General features: G+C 43.0%; 1 protein-coding gene across 1 annotated transcript in view; it reads left to right on the top strand.

The window, feature by feature from the left end:
• Window positions 1-25525, top strand: part of LOC114049816 (calpain-2 catalytic subunit) — an 87860-nt gene that overhangs the window by 47405 nt on the left and 14930 nt on the right. The window contains exons 5-14 of the mRNA XM_027871234.1: window positions 448-616; window positions 2360-2443; window positions 5105-5190; window positions 7710-7784; window positions 8542-8702; window positions 14492-14661; window positions 16737-16748; window positions 20135-20346; window positions 22460-22496; window positions 24063-24128. Of these exons, the coding sequence (XP_027727035.1) occupies window positions 448-616; window positions 2360-2443; window positions 5105-5190; window positions 7710-7784; window positions 8542-8702; window positions 14492-14661; window positions 16737-16748; window positions 20135-20346; window positions 22460-22496; window positions 24063-24128 (1072 nt within the window). The remainder of the gene's footprint in view (window positions 1-447; window positions 617-2359; window positions 2444-5104; window positions 5191-7709; window positions 7785-8541; window positions 8703-14491; window positions 14662-16736; window positions 16749-20134; window positions 20347-22459; window positions 22497-24062; window positions 24129-25525) is intronic.

Genomic DNA, 25525 nt, shown 5'->3' with positions numbered 1-25525 from the left:
TCAGCTTCTTACTCAGGCAAGACTGGCTCTCACCTGAAAGACCTCATTCTGATCACTCGTTTGCTTTAGCTCTTCCCACCATTTGGAGCATCTAAGTCTAGAGAAGTTAACAACACGTCATGTTTCTGTTACACTTTAAGAGGTAGTAATGAGGGGAGACTGCTTTGAATACAAACTTCTACATAGGTGGATCAGTGAATTTGGCCCCACGCCCAGAGTCAGGAAGCCCCGATTTCAAATACAGCCTCAGACGCTTACTAGCTTGTATGTCTCTGGGCACGTCCCTTAACCTCTGGCTACCTCGGTTTCCTCATCTGCAAAATGGGGATAATAATAGCACCTACCTTCCAAGGTAGTTATGAGGATCAAATGAGACAATATTTGTAAAGCGCATTGTAAACTTAAAGCACTATATGAATGCTAGTGATCATTCTTGCTTTTATACAGGGTCAACGGATGTTACGAAGCTCTCTCAGGAGGCGCTACCACAGAGGGCTTTGAGGACTTCACTGGTGGGATAGCTGAGTGGTATGAGCTGAGGAAGGCCCCTGACAACTTGTTCACCATCATCCAGAAGGCCCTGCAGAAGGGTTCTCTCCTTGGCTGTTCTATTGATGTGAGAGTCTACTCCTTCTATCTTGTTTTCCCCTTTATCCTCCTCTGTTTACATCAGACCCCGTCCTCCAATTTCCCTTTAACTGAAGTAAGTGTCCACTGGTGCTGAGAGGAGCCCCTCTCATCCTCCACCCTTCTCCCTCACTGAAATCCATCTCTCTCCACTCTTGGATGACCCCCACTTTACCAAGTCCACTTCAGGCGTTGTTCAGGCATTATTGTTTTCTATGTAGACCAACTGGGCTGCTAGGCAACATCAAAGTCTGTCTTCTGTGCAGCTGAGGAAGAAGCAGCTTCTCTCTTCCTTCCCAACTTCTTTCCGTGTTCTTAATCTCCCCTAAATTTTTCTAAGACCCACATATCCCTAGAGTGCATGTGTTGCCCCTGAAATTCATGTCTGACCAGCCTAAGCCTAAAGTGACCGCCCCCTCAGAAACCAAGTCTCCCATTGCTGCAGGAAGGAAAAAAGCCCAAAGCATTTAATCTGATACTAGCAGAGCTTCTGGGTCAGCAAAACCAGCAACTCATGCACCTTCCTTTCTTTGCACCAAACATCTATTCCCAAGCAGGCTCCAGGGCTAATGGACCTGTGGGGAGATTTCAGAAGGCACAAAAAATTCATTTCCTGAGTCGCAGCATCTGCTGCCAAAACCTCATCAGGGAACAGGGAGCAGGATGTCCTGGGCAGTGGCCCCACGAGGAGAGGGGTGACTTCAGCAACAATACCTGAGGCCCAGATCAAGCCAGTGACCAGGGACATGGTCACAAAGTGGCCAGTCCCAAGAAAAGGACCCACTTCTGCTATGGCCCTAAAGTTCTCTGTAATCCTTTAGGGCAGGGGTTCAGAAAGGATTATCTAAGGCACCTATTCATATCACTTCCAAAGAAAAGATAACACACCCTAACCACCCTTCACAAGATAGGCAGAGAATTGTTCTGTGTTAGATGAGACAATAGAGACCCCTGACTGTGTGATTCTAAGTAAATTATTAATCTGAGCCAAAAACCAAAGTACAGATGTTGTAGCCTTATAAACATTAATGATAATACTAAAACATTAATAATATTAAAAAAGAAACAATTAATAAATGAAAATAAATGATTAATAAATGAAATAATGTTAAATATTTAATAAACAAATAAATTTTAATAAATTAATTAAATGGAATAATTAATAAATAAAAATTAGTAATAATTCATAGAACACCTCTAGGACTCCCTTGTGGACAATTATTGACCTTCAGATCACACTTGAAGGATTTCTGCTCTAAACCACAAGACTTGCCTACGTCTCTAAGTTAGGTTAGAGCAGACTGTGGCCCAGATTGCAATGTAGCCAAGTTTGTCTTCAAACACCAAGTGCCTTTCATGTGCCTTCTCTCCCCCTACTCCCTAGAGATACCCAGCGATCTCATGTTCTCTCCCACTACAGAGTCCTGCTCTCAAGAAAGGAGCTGATGAAGTCATTTACACCTTAGTATGAATTATGGGTCAGTCACTATGTTAGCTCGCCACAGGCTATTTGCATATTAAACTTTGTGTCTTGTTGTGGAATGAAAGGCTTTATATCCTGTTACCAGAGTTTTAGGCAGAGGGTAGCAGGTTGGGGAGACCTTCCTAATGCCCTGAAAATCATAGTGCTAGGCAGCCAGCCATCCATTTTGCTTACACATTAGGTCCTGACTAAGGTAGCAACGACAGCCGCTCCCCAGCTTAGGGATGTAACCCTCCCCTGCCTTTCCAGATCACCAGCGCTGCAGACTCGGAGGCTGTAACTTTCCAGAAGCTGGTGAAAGGACATGCATACTCAGTCACTGGAGCAGAAGAGGTAACTTACCCACAGCAGGGGCAGTGGCTTGATTTAGGTTTTGTTTCTTTGTTTGTTTTCCAGGGGAGGATCTGTAAAGGAGAGAGACGCTCACCAACGTCAAAATTAAAAGTACACTTTAGTCCGGGACAGCACAGGGTGTGGCCCAAGTCAGCCAGAAGTCACATCTTAATACTGATTTCACTTCTAAAAAAGGGCTGCCCCGTAGAATTTCCTGGCACTCAAACATGAATCACACTTTCCTACCCTGAGTCATGCTGACTTCTAAGTATGGTGCACTTTGCCCTCTGGTGGCCCCATTTTCTCCTTACAAGGACGATTTTTAAAATCAAAAGCCTTGGCCCTTCTAGAACAGAATTGCAGTGACACCTCACTAATTACTTTCATATTTGACCCCTCAGCAGCCCTGCAGGGTAGGTTATTATTACCTCTATTTTATAGATAAGGAAACTGAGTCCTAGTGAGCTGAATTGACTGGTTCAGTCATAGATGTCAATAGTGACAGAGTTCAAATTTGATCCTAAGATTTCTGACCTCTAGTTCACTGCTTTCAAAAAAAAATTAAATTTTCTTTTTTATTATGAACTTAACAATGACTAACAAACATAAACATTCTGGTATGTAATAAAGAACAAAAAAGGAGACAGTATATGAAACTTTGAGTGTCTATTACTCAGAATTTTTTTTAAAGAGGTATCTTAAATTTAACAGAGTAATAACAAAATTGCCCTTATTATCTATGTCTCCTGAACTGTCTTCTCTCGTGTTTTGATTTTTTGTGAGTTTTTCATTGACATTACTTTCTTTTTTTTTTTGCATCATTATTACTACCCACTCCTCTCTTCCCCTCACCCCCATAAAAGCCTTCCCTTGTAACAAACAAATATAGTGAGAAAAAAACAAATCAATACATTGACAGTTGTCTGCATCTCCATTCCATCACGTCTTTACCAAAAAGGAGACAAGGAAGTTTTATCATCAGTTCCCTGAAGTTGGGATTGGTGCCTGCATTGATCAGAGTTCTAAATCTTTCAAAAGTTGTTTTCCTTTATATAATGGTAGTCACTGTATAAATTTTTCTCCTGGTTCTATTCACTTCACTCTGAATCAGTTCATACAGTTCTTCCTAGGTTTCTCTGAACCCCTCATAGCTATCATTTCTCACAGTAACATTCCACTACATTCATATACCACTAAATGTTCAGCCACTCTCTTAACTGATGAGCACCTATTTTGTTTCCAGTTCTTGGCAACAATAACAATAAAGTTACTCAACGCTCTCTCTCTTTCTCTGTATGTATATATACATATACACACATGTATACATATGTGTGTACACACATATGTACACACATATACACACACACTTGATAAATACCTTTCCTGTCTTTGACCTCTTTGGAATATATGCCCAGTAATGGTATTGCTGGATCAAAGGGCATGCACAGTTAACTGACTTGTGGGTATCCAATATTCTTTTCACAACTTAAGAACCTCTCAGAAGGTTCATGACAAAGATGTATCTCACTCATTATAAGCAATTAAGCCAAAGCTATTCTGAGAGTCACAGGGAGCTAAAGTGTCAGAGCTGGGAGTTGAATTGATGTGTTTGCACTCTCAATCCCCCAGTAGGCCAAGGAGGCATGAATTTAGTCATCATACCTACTCTCTGGGGGCAGCTAGGTGGCGCAGCAGATGGAGTGTTAGGCCTGGAGTCGGGAAGACCTGAGTTCAAATCCGGCCTCAGATACTTACTAGTTGTGTAACCCTGGGCACATCATTTAACCTTGTTTGCCTCAGTTTCCTCATCTGTAAAATGAGCTGGAGAAGGAAATGGCAGACCATTCCAGTATCTTTGCCAAGAAAGCCTCAAATGGGGTCACAAAGATTGGACACAAATGAAATGATTGAACAGTAAAAATAAAAACCCTCTCTCTGAGGACACTCAAAACCTACAGGCATTTTATGGGTACTCACTGCAGTAAAAGTAGCACCCTGCTGGCCATAACTTTGCTTTTCCCAGTAAGGAGAGGTTATGATAGAGGACATGAGTCAGAATACCTAAAGTTGAAGTCCCAGCTCTGACATTTCTTAGTTGTGTGACCCTGGGCAGGTCACAAAGGGGTAACCCTTTGTCTCTCAGTTTCTTCATCTGGAAAATGGAGATAATAATACTCATCCTACCTCTCTTGTTGTGTTTTTTTTTTGTTTTGTTTTTTTGGTTAGGCAGTGGGGTTAAGTGACTTGCCCACGGTCACACAGCTAGTAAGTGTTATGTTTCTGAGGCTGGATCTGAACTCAGGTCCTCCTGAATAGAGCTGGTGCTCTATCCACTGCGCCACCTAGCTGCCCCCACCCCACCTCTCTTAAAAGGGGTGTAGGGAGGAAAGTGCTTTGGAAATCCTAAATCACCAAGTAAACGGGAGATGTTATTAGTTGAGGCCAACACCAAGCTTTTTAAACCCACTCCAGCTTATGATGTGATCCTGCCCCTGTACATGGAGAGTTGTTGGAGGGAAAAGGGGATAAGGAAAAGGTGATGAATCCCAGGGAGTTTGGCAGCCTTCCCAGGAGGAGCAGTGAAAGGGGAAGGCTTTGAACCTGTGTGACACCAGGCTCAATTCTATCCTCTGCCCCCTTTTCTCCATCTAACTTGACCAGGTGGAGTTTAGAGGAAGCCTGCAGAAGCTGATTCGCATCCGAAACCCCTGGGGAGAAGTGGAATGGACTGGAAAGTGGAGTGACAAGTGAGTTTGTGCTGAAGCTTAAAATTGGAGGGCTGAGGATGGCGAACCTCAGAGCAGAATCTGCCTGGGAGTACACCAGCGGGATGCTCTGAGTTCATGCTTTGGGCTGTGACGAAATTAGCTGAAGAATGAGGCACTCTCCAAAATGATTTAAAAGACAGAAATATTGTGTCTCTGGGCATCAGCCGGTCAGGAGTGGGGAACCTGCGGCCTCCAGGCCACGTATGTCCTTCAGGGTCTTTGGGTGTGGCCTTTGGTTAAGTCAAGTTTTACAGAACTAATCCTTTTAGTAACAGGATTTGTTCTATGAAGTTTGGATTCAGTAAGGGGGCCACACTTGAGGACCTAGAGGGCCACATGTGGCCTTGAGGCCGCAGGTTCCCCACCCCTGAGCTAGGTGGTGCCATAGTGCACGCAGCTCCAGGCCTGGAGTCAGGAAGACCTGAGTTCTAACCCAACTTCAGACACTTACTCTCTGTATGACCCTGGGCAAGTTAACCTCTGCTTGCCTCAGTTTCCTCTTCTGTAAAATAGGAGTTATAAAAGCACTCACCTTCCAAAGTTGATGTGAGGATCAAATGAGATAATTGTAAAGCCCTTAGCACAGTGCCTGGCATATAGTAAGTGCTATATCAATGTTAGCTAGTGGTAGGAGGAAAAGGAGGGGGAGGAGGAGTCAAATTCAATACAATTCAACAAATCTGTTTGTCAGCACTTAGTCAGAGTCGGGAAGACCGGGGTTCAAATCTGGCCTCACACACTTACCAGCCCTGTGACCTTGAGCATACTTAACCTCTTTCAGCCTCAGTTTTCTCAACTATAAAATGGATATAATAATAGCACCTACCTTCTAGCATTGTTGTGAAGGTTGAATGAGATAGTATGTGTAAAGCTTCACACGAGTGCCTGGCACATAGTAAGCACTGTAGAAATGTTAGTTATTATCATCATCACCCCCAAACTTGGATGGGGTCCAGAGGATAAGATGGCACTTACCCATTGTCTTTGAAACTGATCCTTACTGTAGTCTGGGTCCTTCTTGCAGGGCCCAGGGATCCAATGTACAAGATGGTGGTACTTCTCACCTAGTTTGGGCAAGGATGATTCCCACCCCACCCCACCCCCCCAACCCCCTGCCCCAGAATAAATCCCTTTCCAGGCTCAAACTCACCCTTCTGTTAGGCACCAAGAAATTGAAACTTGCTCTTGACTCAAAACCCCAACTGAGCATGCTCATTCTGTTCCAAGGCTCTTAACTTGGTGACTGAGCCTGGGGCAGCTGGCCCTTTGGTAGACATCTGCAAGTGGGTCTGCTGTGCCCTGGGCTCTTGTGCAATGAAAACCAGTTTTAGTTTCTCCAGAACTTTCACACTCTCTTCATTCTCCCCCAATTCCTCCTCCTCTCTTTCCCTCCTCCCTCCAACCCAACAGTTATATCATTTCCATTGCCTTGGCCCCAGAGCTACTCTCTGTGGACTAATGTAAATCAGGTTAGAGAGCTTCCCTGAAAGGCTGTCTGGTGGGGATCGCAGAGACTTGCTGGAGCCAGCTCCAACTCCAATGCATTTTTAAATTTTTATTGTGTGAACATTTACATTTGGACAATCAGAAAATGCTACAAATTAGGACTTGATTTATTGTTGTGTGGATGGTCTAGACTTAAGAGAGTAATGGAGAAAACATCAATAATGCAGATTAAACTTAAATTATGTCCTGCATACTTTCTTTGGAGAGCTGGCTGTTAAACATTTACCAAGACACCCCTGCTTCCACATAGGTTGCAGAGAATGAACTTAAATAAAATTACTCTATAAGATTTTCTCCCCACTAAGCCTTTCTCCCCAAAAAAGAGTTGGCAAATGCTTCAGAATTGTCTCCATCATGAAAGTTACCTGATAGCTTTAGGGCTTTGAGAGGTGTAGAGAGACGCAAGCATTTTAGGATTTTTTATTTTAGGAAGGAAGGAGGAGGGAAGAAGGAAAAAGAGGAGGGAGGGAGAGAGAAAAGACAAACAGGTCACCCCAAAAAGGAATACAATTTTTTTAATTGAATACATGCTTTTCTAATATTTTTTCAGTTCAGATGCAAATTACTGAAGAAAAATGTAACCTTCATGCAATATCAATTCATGATAAGCAGAGTGAGACCTTTAAAATGCTCATGTCCCATAGTTGAACATTGATGGTTTTTTTCACCTACTAACATTGAGGTCTTCTTTGAACTTGAGGCTCAAGCCATATGTCTGTCCCCCTCAAACCTTTAGTAGCTGTTGTTCATGCTTCTGATTGGTGATTTTTGGATTCCCCTCCTGACCACTACCCTCCTTCCTCTCCTCTTTCTCTCTCCTCTGGTCTGTGTTTTATTCTCTGCCTTTTGATATCTTCAGGCCTGTTCAGAGTTAAAAATGGATGTCACTCTCTTCCTTGCTTTTGGAACTCTTGAAGCAAATTTGCTCCCTCTGCTCCCCCCCCACCAGCAACTTTTAGCACCCCTAACTTTGATCCCCTTTTACTTTTCAGCTGCTCTAACTGGAACAGCATAGACCCGGATGAGAGGGAGAGACTAACCAGGAAATTTGAAGATGGAGAATTCTGGTGAGCTTACTTGGGGCTTCACAGAGATGTACACTTTCCAGAATTTGTTTTACTATAAAATTATATAGCACAAAGCCCAGCCCGGCAATGAGAGTATTAGGCTGAGGGCTCCCAGATCATGGGGGCTATTTTCAGTCCGAGTACTTCACTGAACGGTCCAATGCAAGAAACAGCTTAATCCTCATCTTACTGTTAAATTGGAGTAAGATACTGAGGTGCTTTACAGAGAGAAAAAACAAAAACTGCTGTTCAGAACTCAGCAGAATACAGTGGTGATAGTGGGACATGCTCACCATTTCTAGGACTTTCCAGTCCCTCAGTAAAGATTGAGTGGGCTTCCACTGTGTGCCCTCCATTCTATTAAATCCTAGAAGCATCTTACAAGATATGCAGAGGAGATGGTATGGTATACCTTGAGAGTCAGCATGGTATAGTGCATAGAGACCTGGACCTGAAGCCAGGAACCCCAGAGTTCAAATCCCACCCTGACACTTATTCGTTGTGTGGTCATAGACAAAACACTTAACTTCTGAATCTCAGTTTCCTCATCTATAAAACAAGGGTACCAATACCTGTAGTGTACCAACCTCACAGAGTTGTTAGAGTCTCAAATGAGAGGATGTATGTAAAGCACTTTGAAAATTTTTGACTGTCCAGTTCATATTATTCTGAGGCCATGTTGGGAGATTCAAAGGTCTCACAGGGATTCTCTCTCTTGATCTTCTGAGCCAAACCCTATTTTGTGTTTCTGCTGCAGGATGTCTTTCAGTGACTTCTTGAGGCACTATTCTCGCCTAGAGATCTGCAACCTAACCCCAGACACGCTAATCAGTGATACCTACAAGAAGTGGAGACTCACCAAGATGGATGGGACCTGGAGGCGGGGTTCTACTGCAGGGGGCTGCAGGAACTACCCAAGTAAGAGAAAAATTCAGAACTTGAACCCTTGGGAGAGAGATCTAGCTCTCACTTTGAGAGTACTCAGAGGACAATTCCCCCAACCTCCAGATACCTCTCACCTTCTGCCAGCTATGAAGGGAGCATGAAAAAAGCCTAAAAGGCAAAGAAAGGAGAGTGAGGCACTGGCGTATTTCAGGTTTCCTTATCCATAAAAAAATGGGGGTCATAATGTGTATACTACCTCCTACCCAGAGTTATTGTTAGGGAAGCATTTTGTAAACCTTGAAGTGCTATCAAAATGTCAGTAAGTCATCACTATCAACAATATGATGTGCCCCCACCTTGTACTACTTCCAAAAGAAATCTCAGGAGAAGGGGCAGAGAAATAGGGCAAGGGGACACAGGAGAAGAGAAGGAAGTCACATCTTTTAGCGCCTCATCTTTTTTTATTAATTTATTTTGATTTATCAACAATCACTTCCATATGCTTTTGAGTTTAAAATTTTTCTCCCCCTTCCTCCCCACCACCCTTCCCAAGAGGGCGCACAATCTGATATAGGCTATACGTATACATTCCTATTAAACATATTTTCACATTAGTGATGTTGTAAGTAAGAATTAGAACCAATAGGAGGAACCACCAGAAAGAGGAAACAAAACACAACAGAAGAAAAAAAAAATAGCAAATAGCATGCTTCAATCTGCATTCAACTCCATAGTTCTTTCTTTGGATATGGATAGCATTTTCTATCATGAGGCCTTTAGATATGTCTTAGATCCTTGTATTGCTGGAAAGGGTTAAGTTTATCAATATTAGTCATTGCGCATCGTGGCTGTTATTGTGTACGACATTCTATTGGTTCTGCTCATTTCACTCAGCATCAGACCATACAAGTCTTTCCAGGTTTTTCTGAAGTCAGCCTGTTCATCCTTTCTCATAGCACAATAGTATTCTATTACATTCATATACCACAACTTGTTCAGCCATTCCCCAATTGATGGGCATCCCCTCAATTTCCAATTCTTTGCCACCACAAAAAGAGCTGCTGTAAATATTTTTGTACATGTGGGTCCTTTTCCTGTTTGTGTGATCTCTTTTAGCACCTTATGTTGATGTTGGCCAGTTCTATAAGGCCACTGCTCACCCCAATTCATTCCAAAGATATTTATAGAGTGCGTGTTATGTATCAGGCACTCCCCTAGTCATTGTAAGTGTTGTAAAGACCTTGAGCAGGATCATCTCTAACTCCGTGGTTAAAGGTGAGCATGGTTCTAGACAACTCCAAGGGACAGGTCACTCTAGCCATCCTGGCTGGAACCAGGGAAGTCCCTCTCCTGGACTGCTTTTCATACAACCAAACTTGCCTCTGTCCAATCTTTTCTTCAGTAAGCTTGTTCAGTTGTTTCAGTCATGTCTAACTTTCTGTGAACCCGTTTGGGGTTTTCTTGGCAAAGATACTGGAGGGGTTTACCATTTCCTTCTCCAGCTCATTTGACAGATGAGGAAACTGAGGCAAACAGGGTGAAGTGACTTGCCTGGAGTCACACAGCTAGTAAGTGTCTTAGGATAGATTTGAACTCAGGTCTTTCTGACTTCAGTCACCCTCATCTATCTCCTGCTCTAGCCTCCAAACATAGCAGTAGTTTATTTTTGCCCCTTCCCCAAATTACTCTGGACAATCATCTCTCCCCCCCAAAAAAATATCATTCTGCTATCCAGCTACCCCAAATGAATAAAACACTCACAAGTCCTCAAAAGAAATTAAAACTACAGTATCACACCACAGTACACATAACGCAAACTGTAGCCCACATAGATTATGTGCCTTGGCCAAGGTCATGTCACTAGTTAATGACAAAGGTGTTGTTACAACCCAAATCTCCTGACTCCTGAACTAAATTATTTTCCACTATACTGACAGTCCACTTATATCCTTGCCATTTACACCTTAGTGTAAATGAGTTTCAAATCAATTTGATTAAGTTAGTTAAATAATAAGTGTCTTTCCCCCCAAATTGCCTTATTTTTAGTTTGTATGTACTTATACACGTTCATGTTGTTTGTTTCCCCCATAGAATGTAAGCTCCCTGAAGGCAGGGGCTGTTGCTTCTTTTTTTTTTGGTTTTCATATCCTTGGTGCCTTGAACAGTTGGCACATAGGGATGCAGGAGTGGGTAACATATGGCCTCCAGGCCGCATGTGGCCGTCTAGGCCCTTGGGTGCAGCCTTTTAACTGAGTCCAAGTTTTATAGAACAAATCCTTTTATTAAGGGAATTTGTTCTGTGAAGTTTGGATTCAGTCAAAGGGCTACACTTGAGGATCTAGAGGGCCATGTGTGGCCTTGAGGCCACAAGTTCCCTACCCCTGGGATAGAGATAGGGTCTAGACCTGTCAGTTCACTGGTATAGAGGACTCTTGGATAAGAAACTCCTTCAACCAATGCAAATCAGCACTTTCTCTGCAAACTTGTAGTCTCAAAAAGTTGCCTAAGAGCACTGAGAGGTTAAGTGAGTTGTCTAGCTTCACACAACCTAGGTCTTTCCTATCCCCTCACCACACTCTCTCTTTGCCTTGCACTTAGTAGGTACCTAATAAATACTTGTTGGTGTGCGGATTGATAGGTAAAGCCAATGCTAGGCCCCAGGGATAGAAAGACAGAAATGAAAACACCTGCCCTCAAGGAGCTTATCTTCTACTGCAAGGAGGGGGATACTAGACACACAGATAAGTATGGTGCAAGATAATTTGAGAAGGAAGCAAGCACCAGCTGGGCAGCTGGGGGTGAGGGATAAGTGAAGATTAGGGAAGACTTTATACTTCCTTGTATTTCTAGGTGGCATGCAAGGTGAAGCCTGAAAAAAAGATTGGGATTCCAAGAAGTAGAAAGGAGGAGGGAATGTCATCCAGGCATGCAGGGTAGTTTCTTCCAAAGGCACAAAGGAAAGAGTTGTTAATGTTGTCAGTTGTTTTTCAGTCATGTCTGACTCTTCATGACCCCATTGGGGGTTTTCTTGGCAAAGATATTGGAGTGGTTTGCCATTTCCTTCTCCAGTTCATTTTATAAGTGAGGAAACTGAGGCAAACAGAGGTTAAATGACTTGCCCAGGGTCACATAGCTAGTAAGTGTCTGAGGCCGGATTGGAACTCAGGTCTTCCTGACTCCAGGCCCAGCCCCTCTATCCACTTTAGCACCTAGGGGCATGTCAGTTTTGGGAAGGATGTTAGTAGTTCAGTTTAGCTAGAACATAGAATTCATTAAAAGGGGCAATATGAAATTAGGCTTAAAAGTAGACTGAAGCTGGATAGCAGAAGGTTTTAAGTGCTGGACTGAGGAACTTGTAATTTATCCAAAAGGCAAGAGGAAGCCACTGATTTTTGTTTGTTTAGGTTTTAGTTTTTGAGCAGAAGAGCAATGTGGTTAGACCTGTGCTTTAGGAAGTTTATTTTGGCAGTTGTGTGGAGGTTGGATTGGAAGGGGAGAGATGTGGAAGCAAGAGGACTGATTAGAACAGTATTACAATCATCAAGGCAAGAGATGATGAAGACCCGTATTAGAGACATGGCCATGTGAGTGGAGAGGACCAGATGGAAGGATGGGAGAGATATAGAAGTAGAATCAACAAGCCTTGGCCACTGATTGGATATAGATGGTGAGGGAGAGGGAGGAGTCCAGGACAACTCCAAGGTTAAAATATAGCCTGGGAGATGGGGAGAAGAGTGGTATCCTCCACAGAAATTTGCAGAAGGGAAGATGGCAGAAGTGGATTTAGAAGGAAGATCATCGGTTCCATTTTGGACATGCCACGTTGGAGTGGCAGCATGGTATAATGGAAAGCCCTGAATATGGCATCAGGGGACCTGGGTTTAAATCCTGGCTTTGCTGTTTACTGCCTGTGTGATCTACAGCAAGTCCCTTAACCTCTCTGGGCTTAATTTCCTCCTTTATAAAATGAAGGTCGTGGGTGAATCACGTGCTCTCTAAGGTCCTTTTCTAGCTTTAAACATACAATAATGATAACGCTATGCAGCAGGCAATTGGCAAGGCAGAACTGGAGTTCAGGAGAGCTATTTGGGCCGTAGGTTGGGGGGGGGATTAAAGCATGTGGGATTGTAGCAGTTTCATGGCGTGATGTGGCAGCACCATCTCAAAGAAGTCAGTCGGACCACCTCTAATCCAAGTATAAGCATTTATTGAGGATTGACACCCCTCAGAAGTGGGCTAGGTTGGATGGATTTTTATAAGGTGAAGATGCAATTACATAACAGAAATTATGAATATTAAAAGGCAGGAGGGCTTTGTTAAGTGATTAGGTAATAGGGCAGGGGTCCCTTCTCTGGTTCAGTGGTCAGACATCCTGGTCGTGCTGCCCTCTGATTGGCTAGCTATTGTGGCCCTATCTTGGATGATGTGATTGTGTTGAGTACAAGAACACACCTGTTCAATATGTAAATTGGGTCTGGGAGCAGTGGCTAGCTAGGTCAGTGGCTGTATTGAGTCTAGGGGCCCGTGGTATGGTTAAACCAGGACATGCCTACTATTTAGTGGGGCCCATAAGGAAGTTAGAATATTGGAGCTGGGGGCAGCTTTATTAGGATTCCATCAGGATCACAGATTTAGAGTTGGAAGGGACCTCAGAGAACACCTAGTCCAACTACCTCATTTTACAAATAAGGAAACTGAGTCCCAGGGAATAAATGACCAAGGTAGGATTTGAACCCAGATATTCTGACACCAAGGTCATTGCTCTTTCCATTTTATCATGTTATCTCTCCCTGGATACATCCTTTCTTGAAAGAAGGTTTTGATAGAAAAGGTGTGTGTGTTTTTGGGTGATTAGGGAGGTGGGGGTGGAGAGGGGATAGGATAGCACAGAGCGCCTTAGGAAAGTCCATTTTAGTCCCAGCCTTGAGGATCATTGGCAGGTCACCAGTCAGCACCAAAGAAGGTAACCCCGAGTTTTTCTCTAGCCAGATCAGCTTTCTTCTAAGTAACTCCATTCACTCAAAGTCAGAGATGAATAAAGGAAGAAGACCACCAGGGGGCGCAACAGTCCAGAGCCTAGCAAGAAAAAGGCTTCATTTCAAGAAATCTGTCTCACATGTCCTCTCTCCCTCCCAGAGCTTAAAAAAATAAAATTACCGCAAACAGCTCAGTAAATTTAGGGGAAAGGAAGAAAAATATATAGGGCAGAGTTTCTGATTTAGGACTGTTTTAGACTCTAATGAGTGTGTAGTCCATTTTCTCCACCACCACTACTACTCACCCAAATTAAAGTTGCAAATTAGTGATTTTCTGTTGCCTCAAACTTCTGATTTCTCTCAATTCCCCATATTCTCCTTCTTTACTCCCTCTGTCTTCCATGACTACCCCCAGCTCTAAATGCCACAGACCGACTCTTCTCCATTCCCCAGGTATTCTTTATCTGTTCAATCACGAATGAATGAAAAGCATTTTTTAAGTACTTACCATGGGCTAACCACGGTACTAAGTGTTGGGGATACAAATAGAAAAGACAAAACAGGCCTTGTTCAAAATAGGTGCTCACATTCTAATGGGGGCAGGAACCTTCACATAAAAGAAAGTTCAATTGTAGGGCAAATAGAAAGGTTCAGAGGTTTTTCAGGTCAGATGTCAAGGTCCAGGGGTCCTTTGGGTGGATGAATAGGTAAGATGACAGTCCCCTGTCACTTCTAGCCACAAGTTAGCCATGTCTCATGTCCGTATGTACTGGAGGTGGGTCTCCCGGCATGGGTCCCCTACCCTCTGAGCTGAGTGATATACTTTGTCGTTCTGTGTGATGGCAGACACTTTCTGGATGAACCCTCAATACATGATCAAGCTGGAGGAGGAGGATGAGGATTCTGATGGCTCCGAGCCAGGATGCACCTTCCTGGTGGGCCTCATCCAGAAACACCGGCGACGCCAAAGGAAAATGGGAGAGGATATGCACACTATCGGCTTTAGTATCTATGAGGTGAGAAAATAATCGTACTTGGAGGTTTCCTCCCTCCCTTTCCTCTTTTACTGATCACCCAAGCCCCCTACTTTTGTGCGAGACCAACCCCAAGAGTTTGTAACAGCAAACAAGGTCTGTTCTAGGAAATGGCAAAGACATAGGCCAGACCTAGACTGGACTCTTTTTTTTCTAGAATGACCTCACCCAAGGAAGCCCTAACAGTTGGCCAAGGATCACCAGGGGGCTGCAGGATGCTCTGATAGAGTCCCCAGAGCCAGTGCTATTAGGGTTAAATAGCCAGGCTTTGGAAGACATCCCCTTGTTTCATTTCTTGCCTTTGTCAGCTTGGGATGAAAAGAATTCCAGAGGGATTTGAGCTGGGGACGGAGTGTCCTAGGGCTACCTCTAAGAATAATATGAAGTCAGGAGCAGAGCCAATGGAAACCATGTGGATGGCTAGTTAGGGCCCAGTTGCCAAGGAGGTGGAGACTATAAGGGAGAGAAGGGAAACAATTGGGTGATTATACTCCCACTGGAGTTGCACAGCACTAAGCATTTTTTCCCAGGACATAGCCTAGTGTGTGCTTCAGCCGTGTTCCTCTTTAGAACAAAGCTCATAACAGGCAGAGCCAGCTCCATCATCTTGTCTGCCTTTGCTCCAAGGTTTGTACCTTTCTAAAGATGTTGAGTTTTGAAATAGTTCTGCTAGAGACAGGGATGGGGGCTGTAAGAACTGGCCTAGCACTTCCCCCACCCCTCCTCTTGTGTCTCAGGGCAGCATTGAAGTGGAACAGTGGGGCAACCAGGATGCTTTAGTGAAATTGAGTCTGTCCGGGTGATGCTGATAACTTATAGGTGTAATGCTTTGTGTTGTGGCATTTTATTGTGTCCCTCAAATTAACCTTGTGAGGTGGTGAAGACAGGTATTGTCATCATTCTCCCATTTTACATATGAGGTCTAGAAAGGTCGAATTATCTGCCTAGGGTCACGGGGCAAGGAAGAAGAGGCCTCATCGTTTGCAGACTTTCAAATGGAAAAAAAAAAGAAATGTGTGCTGTTATTCTTGGTCCAGAGCTTTTCCGACTATACCACACTGCCTCAGACAGGATGCCAAGAGGCTGTATTGTCTCTTTACTCTGCTGCTGGCAACCTAGGTGACCTGTGACAAGCCACATTTTAGTACTATCTTCTACATTCCCATCTGAAAAATAGGATGTGAGAGTCATGTCAAGTCTGCATATCAAGAATGAACTGAAGATAAATATGAGCACAGAATGGATTCTTGGGACTGAAAGTTCTTTAGTATGTTGGAAATGCACCCAATTTTATAATCTTCAATCATTCCATCGATCACCTTTTAAAATGCCCTAGCTTTAGAAGTGGGGAGTAAGTATTGGGAATGAGAGACAGATTGTATCAGGAGGAGTGGGAAAAGCCAGTAGGGATGCAGTTCTGCTGTGGAATAGCAGAGTGATAGGATAGCTATAGTAGATAGTAGATAAAAGCCTGGCCTAGGAATTAGGGGACCTCAGTTTGAGTCTTGGCTGTGCTGTGAACTTGACCTTGACCTTACATAAGACACTGCATAAGGCCTTAGTTTACTTGGGAATAATAATAACAACAACCATAACAATAATAATAATATCTGTTCCTCCCCATCATCAAAGGCATGGGGAACAGATCAATAAGTGCTTTGAGTTCACAGAATCCCAGGCCAGAGATGTGGGAATCATGCAAGTTAATATGGTCGCCATTTTGATATAGTGGATTTTGGATCCTGCCTCAGACACTTACTAGTTGTGTGATGCTCTGCAGGTCATTTAACTTCTCAACTGCAGTTTCCTTATCTTTAAAATGGGGTTAATTGTACCCATAGCACTTATCTCATGGGCACATTGTGAGGGATCAAATAAGATAATATATGGTAAGTGTTTTATCAGCCTTGAAGCTTTGAATAAATGTCAGCTATTATTATTATTATTAATTATTCTTTGAAATTCTCAAGAAAGGAAGAGTATAAGACACAATCACAGTTAATAAAGTGTCCACTTTCCCTGACCAAGTGTTCTCTGTATCTTGTGTCTCTCTACAGGTTCCTGAGGAGGTACGTCTGACATATTTTGTCCTTTGACTCTGGGGATCAAGTTTAGTCAAGAGGCCTGGGCTTCTGTATCTCTCAAAAGAAGTTATATGAAGATTGGGCGCTGATGCTAAATTTCAGGGACCCATTCTCATCTATACTATCTCTCTAGTGAGGCTACCAAGACCCAAGTATTTCCTGAGTTGAAGTGTCACATGTATCTAGATGTGCTCTCCAAATTCTGAGCATCAGAGCTGTTACTAGGGTGATACGACTGGGGCTTTGCCCTAGGGTGCCAACATTTAGAGGGCTATTGGCAGCACTCGTATTCCATCATATAGACATAAGAGAACTTAGCACCTAATTAATCAATTAATTTTAACAAAAAGCTACCAAATAGGGCTGGTGGAATTCCTTCCCACTGAGGCCATAACCCAAGTGAGCTCTTCCATGCTTCCTCCTCATACCTATCCCTGGGTCTTTATTCTCCCTCTCTTCCCACCTCTAAGGGCAGTGTTCTGGGGTTTCTTCCTTAACTTAGAGTCTTGTGTCCCGAAGCCTGAGGTCTGTCTTTCCCCGAATGAATTTGTCTCGAAAACTTTGTCTTAGGGCAACGAGGTGGCGCAGTGGATAGAGCTCTGGCCTTGGAGTCAGGAAGACCTGAGTTCAAATCAGGCCTCAAACACTTAACACTTACTAGCTGTGTGACCTTGGGCAAGTCACTTAACCCCATTGCCTAGCCAAAAAAAAACCAAAAAAAAAAAACCCTTTGTCTTAGGGCACCTTTCGTGTTACTTGCCTTGGGCACCAGAAATGTTAGTCATAGTTCTACTGAACAAGAATACACGATGGAGGTCAATTGTTACTATCACATAGCTCATCTGAGTCCCTGGATGGATGATTTCTAGGGTAACTGCTCAGCTTGTGTCCTAGGATTGCCTGCAGTCTCCAGGGTCCAAATCTCCTCATATGTAAAACAAAAGGTTTGGACTAACTGATCATCTAGACCAGGGGTTCTTGACCTGGAATCCACGGACCCCCAAGGAACCTATGAATAGATTTCAAGGGGGTCTGCAAATTTTAAAAATGTTTTTTAAAAAATTTAGAATTTTTAAATAAAATTTTAATTTTTAATTTTAAAAATATTTTATAACTATATTTAATATGATTCGTTTTCTTTATAACCCTACATAGTTTATTTTATGCATTTAAAAACATTATTTTGAGAAGGGTCCATAAGGCTTTACCAAACTGCCGAAGGGTCCAGTGACCCAAGAGAAGTTAAGAACCCCTGCTGTATGCTAAGTATAAAATGTATAAGATGGTTAAGGACTGTTTCATTTTTGTCTTTGTATCTCCAGGGCCAAGCACATAGTAGGTGCTTGATAAATGCTTGCTTGTTTGATTAATTGCTAAGATTTCAGCTTCACTTAGCATGAAGAAAAAAGTCATTGTGAATCTCAACAATCCTGAGATTCAGTGAAACAAATAGTGTAGTCAGTTCTGCTATACCACTTATTTTAAAAACTCAGATTTGTTCCAACTTGACTGATATATCAAGGAACGGTGTGAGCATAACACAACTTTCGCATTTGCTTATGCTCAATTTTATCCAAAAGAAAGACTGAGAATGTAGAAAACCATACCACTTCACAGTAACTCACGAGCAGCCAAGCTCGTGTGGAAACAAGCAAACCTCAGGTCTTTTTCAAGGTAAAATGCCTTGGTGTCAGAGTTAGGAGTGGAAGAGGTCTGGTCTACACCCATACCCTCCGACTGCCCCACCCTCCCCTACGGCCAAGGCCCCTGGCCCCCCTTCCCCACTTTCCCTGAGGATTCCCTCTCAACTTTGTCTGCCCAAGGCTTGTGGGGACCAAGGCAGCAAATGCAGCCAGTATTTGTTGTAGTGTTTATGTATTTCTTAACCATTTAACGTGTATAAAACTACCTTTTTTATTAGGTTCCTATGTTTTTTTAATGTGCACTGACCTCATTTGCCCCATAAGCCTTGTGGTTTTGATTGTGCAATTTCACGTAGTGAAGTGATTTTTAGCCACACATACATGGCATGTGATAGCAGAACTGACTATATGATGTCCCTTAAAAAGCCTAATATATGTAAAGACACAAGAGGGCACCCTAAGCAGCCCATAGTACAGGAGATAATGGTATCAAGGCAAGAAGAATGAGATGCATTATAGCTCTTTGTCCAAGCCACAGGTGAATTCTGGTCCTTGTTCTCAGGCAGGCTGGCCAGCCTGGGAGTAGATGCAGTACTGCAAAGAAACATGAGCAGCTTCTCATGCCCTCCTCCAGGGCTCTGATTCTGTGTTTGCAGTTTGTTAATGCCTGCTGTGTGCTAACATTGCTTTGGCCACCGTATGGCCCACAGAATTAGACAGAATACCGGCGCTGTGGATAAGGTAAACACAGAGAAGGCTGAAGATGATCTCTGTGGAAGGATGGGGTGGTGAGTGCGCTGCTGGTGTTGGGGGAGTACAAAGGACTCCCAGTAGAGCTAGAGTGAGAAGAGACCTTAAAGGACATCTAGTCCAAACCCTTCATTTGATAGATGATGAAGCCGAAACCAAGAACGGTTAAAGTGACATGGGCAGGTCACACAGTTGAGTTAAGATTTGAACCTAGTCCTCAGATTCGAATCTAGCCATGTTTTCCCCTCCCCACTCCCAATAAATTCCCCGAGTAGTGAGTAGTATTATTGTAGTATTCATGTATTTCTTAACAGTGAACTGTAGTGAAGTCACTGTATAGCTTAGATGAGTTGAATGTTACATTTGTTTGGAGCAGTGGGCCAGGAATCAAGAAGACTCATCTTTCAGAGTTCAGATCCAGCCTTGGATACTTGTTAGCTATGTGACCCTGGGCAAGTCACTTAACCCTGCTTGCCTCAGTTTCCTCATCAGTAAAATGAGCTGGAGAAGGAAATGGCAAACCACTCCAGTGTCTTTGCCCAGAAAACTCCAAATGGGGTCACAGAGAGTTGGACATGACTGAAACAACATCACCATCAACACTAACAGTTCATCAGCAAGCATTTATTAAATACTTACTGTATACCAGGCACTGTGCTAAACACTGAGGATACAAAGAAAAGCTAAAACACGGTCCCTGCCCTCGAGGAGCTTATAGTCAAATGGGAGAAACAACATGCAATTTACTGTGCACAGACAAGCTATATACAGTGTAAATAGGAAATAAGGAAAACACTAGCCATGGGCTGGTGGCCGATAGTGGAGGGGGTTACTGGGGGAAACCTCGTGTAGAAGGTGGGATTTGAGCTGACTTGAAGGAAGCCAGGGAAGTCAGGAGGTGGAAATGAGGACTAGTGTCCTAGGTCTGGGGGCAATGGGTGCTCTGGTTGACTCACTCTAGTTATGTTTTCCCATCAGTTTTCTGGTCGGACCAACCTCCATCTCACCAAAAACTTCTTTCTGACGACAAGAGCAAGGGAGAGGTCAGACACGTTCATCAATCTCCGGGAAGTGCTGAACCGCTTCAAGCTGCCCGCCGGAGAATATGTCATCGTGCCTTCTACTTTTGAACCCCACAAGAATGGGGATTTCTGCCTCCGAGTCTTTTCAGAGACAAAAACTGACTCTCAGTATGTTGGGAATTCAGAGGGTGGGGCAAATGGGGAGCAGGGAGGGAGAGAACAGAGGATTGGCAAGAAGCTCCCCCATTTCCTTTCCTTTTCCTGTCTAGGTACAAGATACTCTTTCCCCCGGGGAATACTCTTCCAGCTTTAGCAGTGAGCAGGTGTACCTTCTAGGCCAGGCTTAAGCAACTGCTGGGCACTCGGGTAGAGTCAGAGGGCGTCCTTTCTTCCCTTGGTCTTTTGACCTTTTTTCATTCCCTCTCCCACCCCATTCTTCCGTTGCCTTCTCTCTGCATGCCTCCCTTCTCTTTCTTCCTTCATCTCCCAGCTGCTTCTTTACCTATTGATTGGAGGATACTCATAGTTATTCATTAGCTCCATTGATGGTACTCAAGGATCAACTTATTGGCCCCTAAGGTTCCTTCTACCTGGTGGGGAGTGTTCAATCAGTCAATAACCCTTTATTGAGTGTTTGCTGTGTGCCTGGGACTGTGCCTATGTCTATCTAGATATGAAGACAGATAGGTCTGGGTCCACTGGCAAATAGAAGATGCATCAGCTTTTAAATTAAATTTTTTTTAATTAGCGGAAATCTATTTTCTCTCCCACCCACCTCTTCATTCCACTGAAATCCACCTTGGATCCACCATCTCTCTAAATGCTTATTGATAGATTAATTGGAGGAACTTAACAGTCTAGTCTACTTTTCTGGCATTATTATGCCTTACTTCCTTTCATGTACGTGTTCACATGTACTGGCCTTGCTGTTCCTCACTCATGACCTTGTGTTTCTTATCTCTGGACCTTTTCCCTGGCTGTCCCTTCCCCATGCCTGGAATGCACTCTCTCCTCAACTCAACCTCCTGGAATCCCTAGGTCATTTCAAAGCTTAATTCAAACACCAGTTTTCTATATAAGAACTTTCTTTTTCTGCCACAGTTAGCATCTCTCCCTGTCCCACCACACAAAAAAAGACCTTGTATTTATTTTTTCTTTTTAATATATGGGATAAAACAAGCATTTCTATAACAGTGTAATTTTTTAAATGATTGCACATGAAACTGAAAATCTATTATGTACAAATTGCTATACTGTTTACATATATTTATATTTATTGTATTTATAAATATATATATATTCACTCATGATTTCAGTATTGTGGGGACCTCCCAGTATGTGAAATACCTTCAAGAGTTTGCTCTCCAGGAGGCAACATGGTACCGTGGAGTCAAGAGGATCTGGTTTCAAATAATGCTTTTGACACTTAATACCATATAAACACGGCAACTGATTTACCCTCCCTAGGCCTGAGTCCTTATCTATAGAATGAAGGGATTGGCTTCTGAGGTCTCTTCACCTCTCAGTCTATAATTTGATGATCCACTGATGCTTCTGAGGTCTCTTCACCTCTCAGTGTATAATTTGATGATCCACTGAGGCAACTCCTCAGTAATTTATAGTTGCTTGGGGAACTAAGAGGTGAAGTAATTTGCCCACAGTCACCAAGGAAGGAATTTTTTTTTTCCTTTGGCCACAGCGACTCACTAACTGTCTATTAAAGTAAGGAGGGGTTTTGCTTTGCACATTGATGAAATCATGTGTCTTTTAAAAGAATCAAAGTAACTCAAGTTAGCCACAGCCCCGAGGCACTCATTTCTTCCTCTTACTTCATATGAGCACAGCTAGTAGGTGATAATTTTATAGCATGTCATGCAAAGTGAAGAGACTTTATGGAATTGGCATTAAAAAGGAGACTGAAAAGCTCTTTCTTGATGGCAGGTGCTACAGCCGAGCTATTGGGAGTTCCAAACAGCCTGGGATGCTGACCCATCCTTTGATAAAGAACTACTCCTCCTTAAGGGAAAAAAAAAAACCCACTTTCTAAAAGTCTTTCTGGCCTTGACTTCTTCCTGTGATTTTTTTTTCCACCCTTGATATTTGAGGAAGTGTTATCACACACCAAGGCTCTAAAGTAGGTTTTGTTGGGGGAGGTGGGGGCAGGGGTTGAAGCGAAATTGGTTTCAGGTTTCTCACTTCAATTCAAGCAATGATTGCAGAAACACCTCCTTCCCCATCTTAACTTCCCACCCTCTAATAGATAATTCCTTTCTACTTCCAGAGTTGTCGATGATGAAATTGAGGCCAGCCTGGACGAGGTATTTATTATGATTCTTCTCCTTTCTCTGTTGTAGGATCAAAGATGGGGAGTGGGGAGGGTCCTCAACCCCGACTGAGTGGAAAGCCTCATTTTTACAGAGGTCCTCCCGGCTCAGAGGCCAGCCTACTATCCATTACTCCCCAGCTGCCTTTACCCTGTATCTCTCATCTTGGGCAAATTGCTTTTCTTCTCTGGACCTTAGTTTCCTCATCTAGAAAGCTAGGGAGCTGAATCCTCATTGGGGCTAGTATTTCCCAAACTGTCCCAGAGCCCCTTGGGATTTCAGGCATTTTGGATGGGAATCGCATGAAGAATTGTGGATACTAGCCCTCCATTCCTCTCTAAAACAGACACACGAAACTATGTGTATATCCTGAAGTCATTACTTCAGGGCAAAAATCATCTGCGTTTTTCCTCTAAAATTTCCACCAGTTCTCACTTTATCTCAGAAATAGTCTATACACCTCAGCTCCTTGGAGTGGTGTTTGTTGAGTTATATCAATATGTTTCATATCCCGTCATGTTCTGTGATCCAGTTACTGTGGAAATCCTTGGACTTAATGATCCCTAATGACTCTTCCAGCCCTCTGAGTGGGACCCTGTGATAGACGCAGCAAGAATTTGGTTAAACAGACACATTTTGCTTTAGCATGATTTTTGATAAATTATAAATTTTAGGGTTAAGGAAGGAAAACCCCCACAAATGAACTTGAAGAACATAGTCTTAGAGCTGAAAAGGACTTCAGAGGCCGATTGAACCCAACCCATTCGTTTTACAGATGAGACAATTGAGGCCCAGAAAAGCTAAATGATTTGCCGGAGGTCCCGATGTAGGTCAGAGGCAGGATTTGAACCTAGATCTTATGACTCGAGATCTAGCCCACTTTTCCACTCTAGAGGAAATGGTTTGAGGATTATTTTTAAGTATTCTCTTCTGTCTCTTTTCCAAGGGTCCGGAGTAGTACTGATAAAAGCCTGTGCTGGCTAAGTATTTGTTCACTTCCAGTCTGTTAGGGCACCACTGTGGTTGTCACATGTTTAGAATAATGAGGAACCAGAGGAGGCCTGGATACGCTGGGCCCCAAGGGTTATATTCACTGCCCATTGACAAAGTCCTTTTCAAAGTAGCACAAGGAAATTCTAAGGTACTTATGGCTTTGCTTAGCAGAATTGGTCATAAATGGTTATTTTAGGAATATGTAATAGTCACGGTGCATGTTATGAGAAATTACGATATATCTGCTTCCCAGGGAGTTGATATTCTGTCTCTTTTGATCCAATTATATCCCCACATTCAGTTAGAAAGCCCCAGGCAGTCTTCTTTCAGCTCTTGGCCAGACCAAAGCAAAACAATAGGAATAATCCTGAAATTTTGCCAAGGGTGATTAGAACCATTCTACATAGTTCACAGGCAGAGAAAGTGGGGGCTTGGAATGGGATACAGAGAGACTTCCCAGGAGCTGAGGGATGAGGACAGGCACCTGCATCTTTTCTCTGTTTCTTAGAAGATAGATTATCTTCAGTAAGCTATCACATTGTTCTTCTTTTCCTCCGTTGCCTCAAGAATGATGTCGATGAAGATGGCATTGAGGACAATTTCAGAAAACTGTTTGCTCAACTGGCAGGGGAGGTAAGTGGTCAGCACCCAGTATACATTGAGTGCCCACTACGTGGAAAGCGATATTAGGCACCAGGAGGACAATACAAAGAGAATCACAATCAGTCTTCAAAGAGCTTACACTATAATGAGGAAGGTAGATACACATGGGGGAAAAAAAAACAACAGCAACAAAAACCCAGAAGAATACTTGGATGTAAACACATCAGGTCCAACAGGTAGAAGTTACTGGCAGGTAGATTATATAACGAAATTTTTAAAAATGAAACTAACTAGTATTTAAATAGCACCTCAAGGTTTGTACTTTACAAATATTGTCTCATTTGATCCTCACACAACCTCATACAACCATGGTGCTCTTATCCCCATTTTTTACAGATGAGGAGACTGAGGCAGGCAGAGGTTAAATGACTTCCCCAGGGTCACACAGCTAGTAAGTGACTGAGGTAGGGTTTGAACGCTGTACTTGCAGACTCCAGGTCTAGTGCTGTATCCACAAGCACCACCTAACTGCCTCTCTAAAAGGCAATATAAGGAAGAATTTTTTAACGACTTAGAATTATCTATCAGTGGAATGGGCGTGTAAAGGGCAGAGAACAATAACAATACACCATTGATTAACAGGCATTCATTATGAGCCAGCTGCTATGCTAGGAACAGAATAAAAATGCAAAAATGAGGTAGTCCCTGCTCTTAAGGAATTAATATTCTAGTGAGGGTAGAGGAATTAAATCATATTCACAGATAATAAATATATAGATCTGTGAATATATAAATATGGATACATACTCACACATATATGCATACATACTATATACACATGCATAGTGGATAGAATGCCTGGCCTGGAGTCAGGGAGACTTATCTTTCTGAGTTAAAATCTGGTTGCAGACACTTACTAGCTGTGTGACCCTGGGCAAGTCACTTCACCCTGTTTGCCTCAGTTTCCTCATCTGTAAAATGAGCTGGAGAAGGAAATGGCAAACCACTCCATTATCTCTGCCAAGAAAACTTTAAATGGGGTCAGGAAGAGTTGCACACAACTGAATGACAAAACAACAACAACATATACATATATGTGTGCGTACACATTCTGCATACACATAAAGTAAAGTCTGAGGGGAGAGGGATATTAATAACTGAGGGAGTTAGGGAAGGTGTCTTGATCTGAACTTTGAAGGGAGCCAAGGGGTCCAAGAGGCAGAGGGGAGGAAGAAAAGTGGTCCAGCCAGTCCATGTGAACAGAAAGCCTGTGCAACGGCAAAGGTATATGTAATATATATACACATATTATATGTATATATTTTAAAAACAAGCCCAATTTGGCTTGGGCTCAGAGCGTGTAAACAGAAGTAATGGGTAATCTGCTTGGAAAGGTAGACCAGAGCCCAACTGTGAAGGGCTTTAAG

The sequence above is a fragment of the Vombatus ursinus genome, unplaced genomic scaffold, assembly GCF_900497805.2.
Source record: "Vombatus ursinus unplaced genomic scaffold, bare-nosed wombat genome assembly UNPS02014798.1, whole genome shotgun sequence".
NCBI lineage: Eukaryota > Metazoa > Chordata > Mammalia > Diprotodontia > Vombatidae > Vombatus > Vombatus ursinus.
Note: the sequence above shows the minus strand (reverse complement) of the source record. Positions and strands in the feature narration are given on the sequence as shown.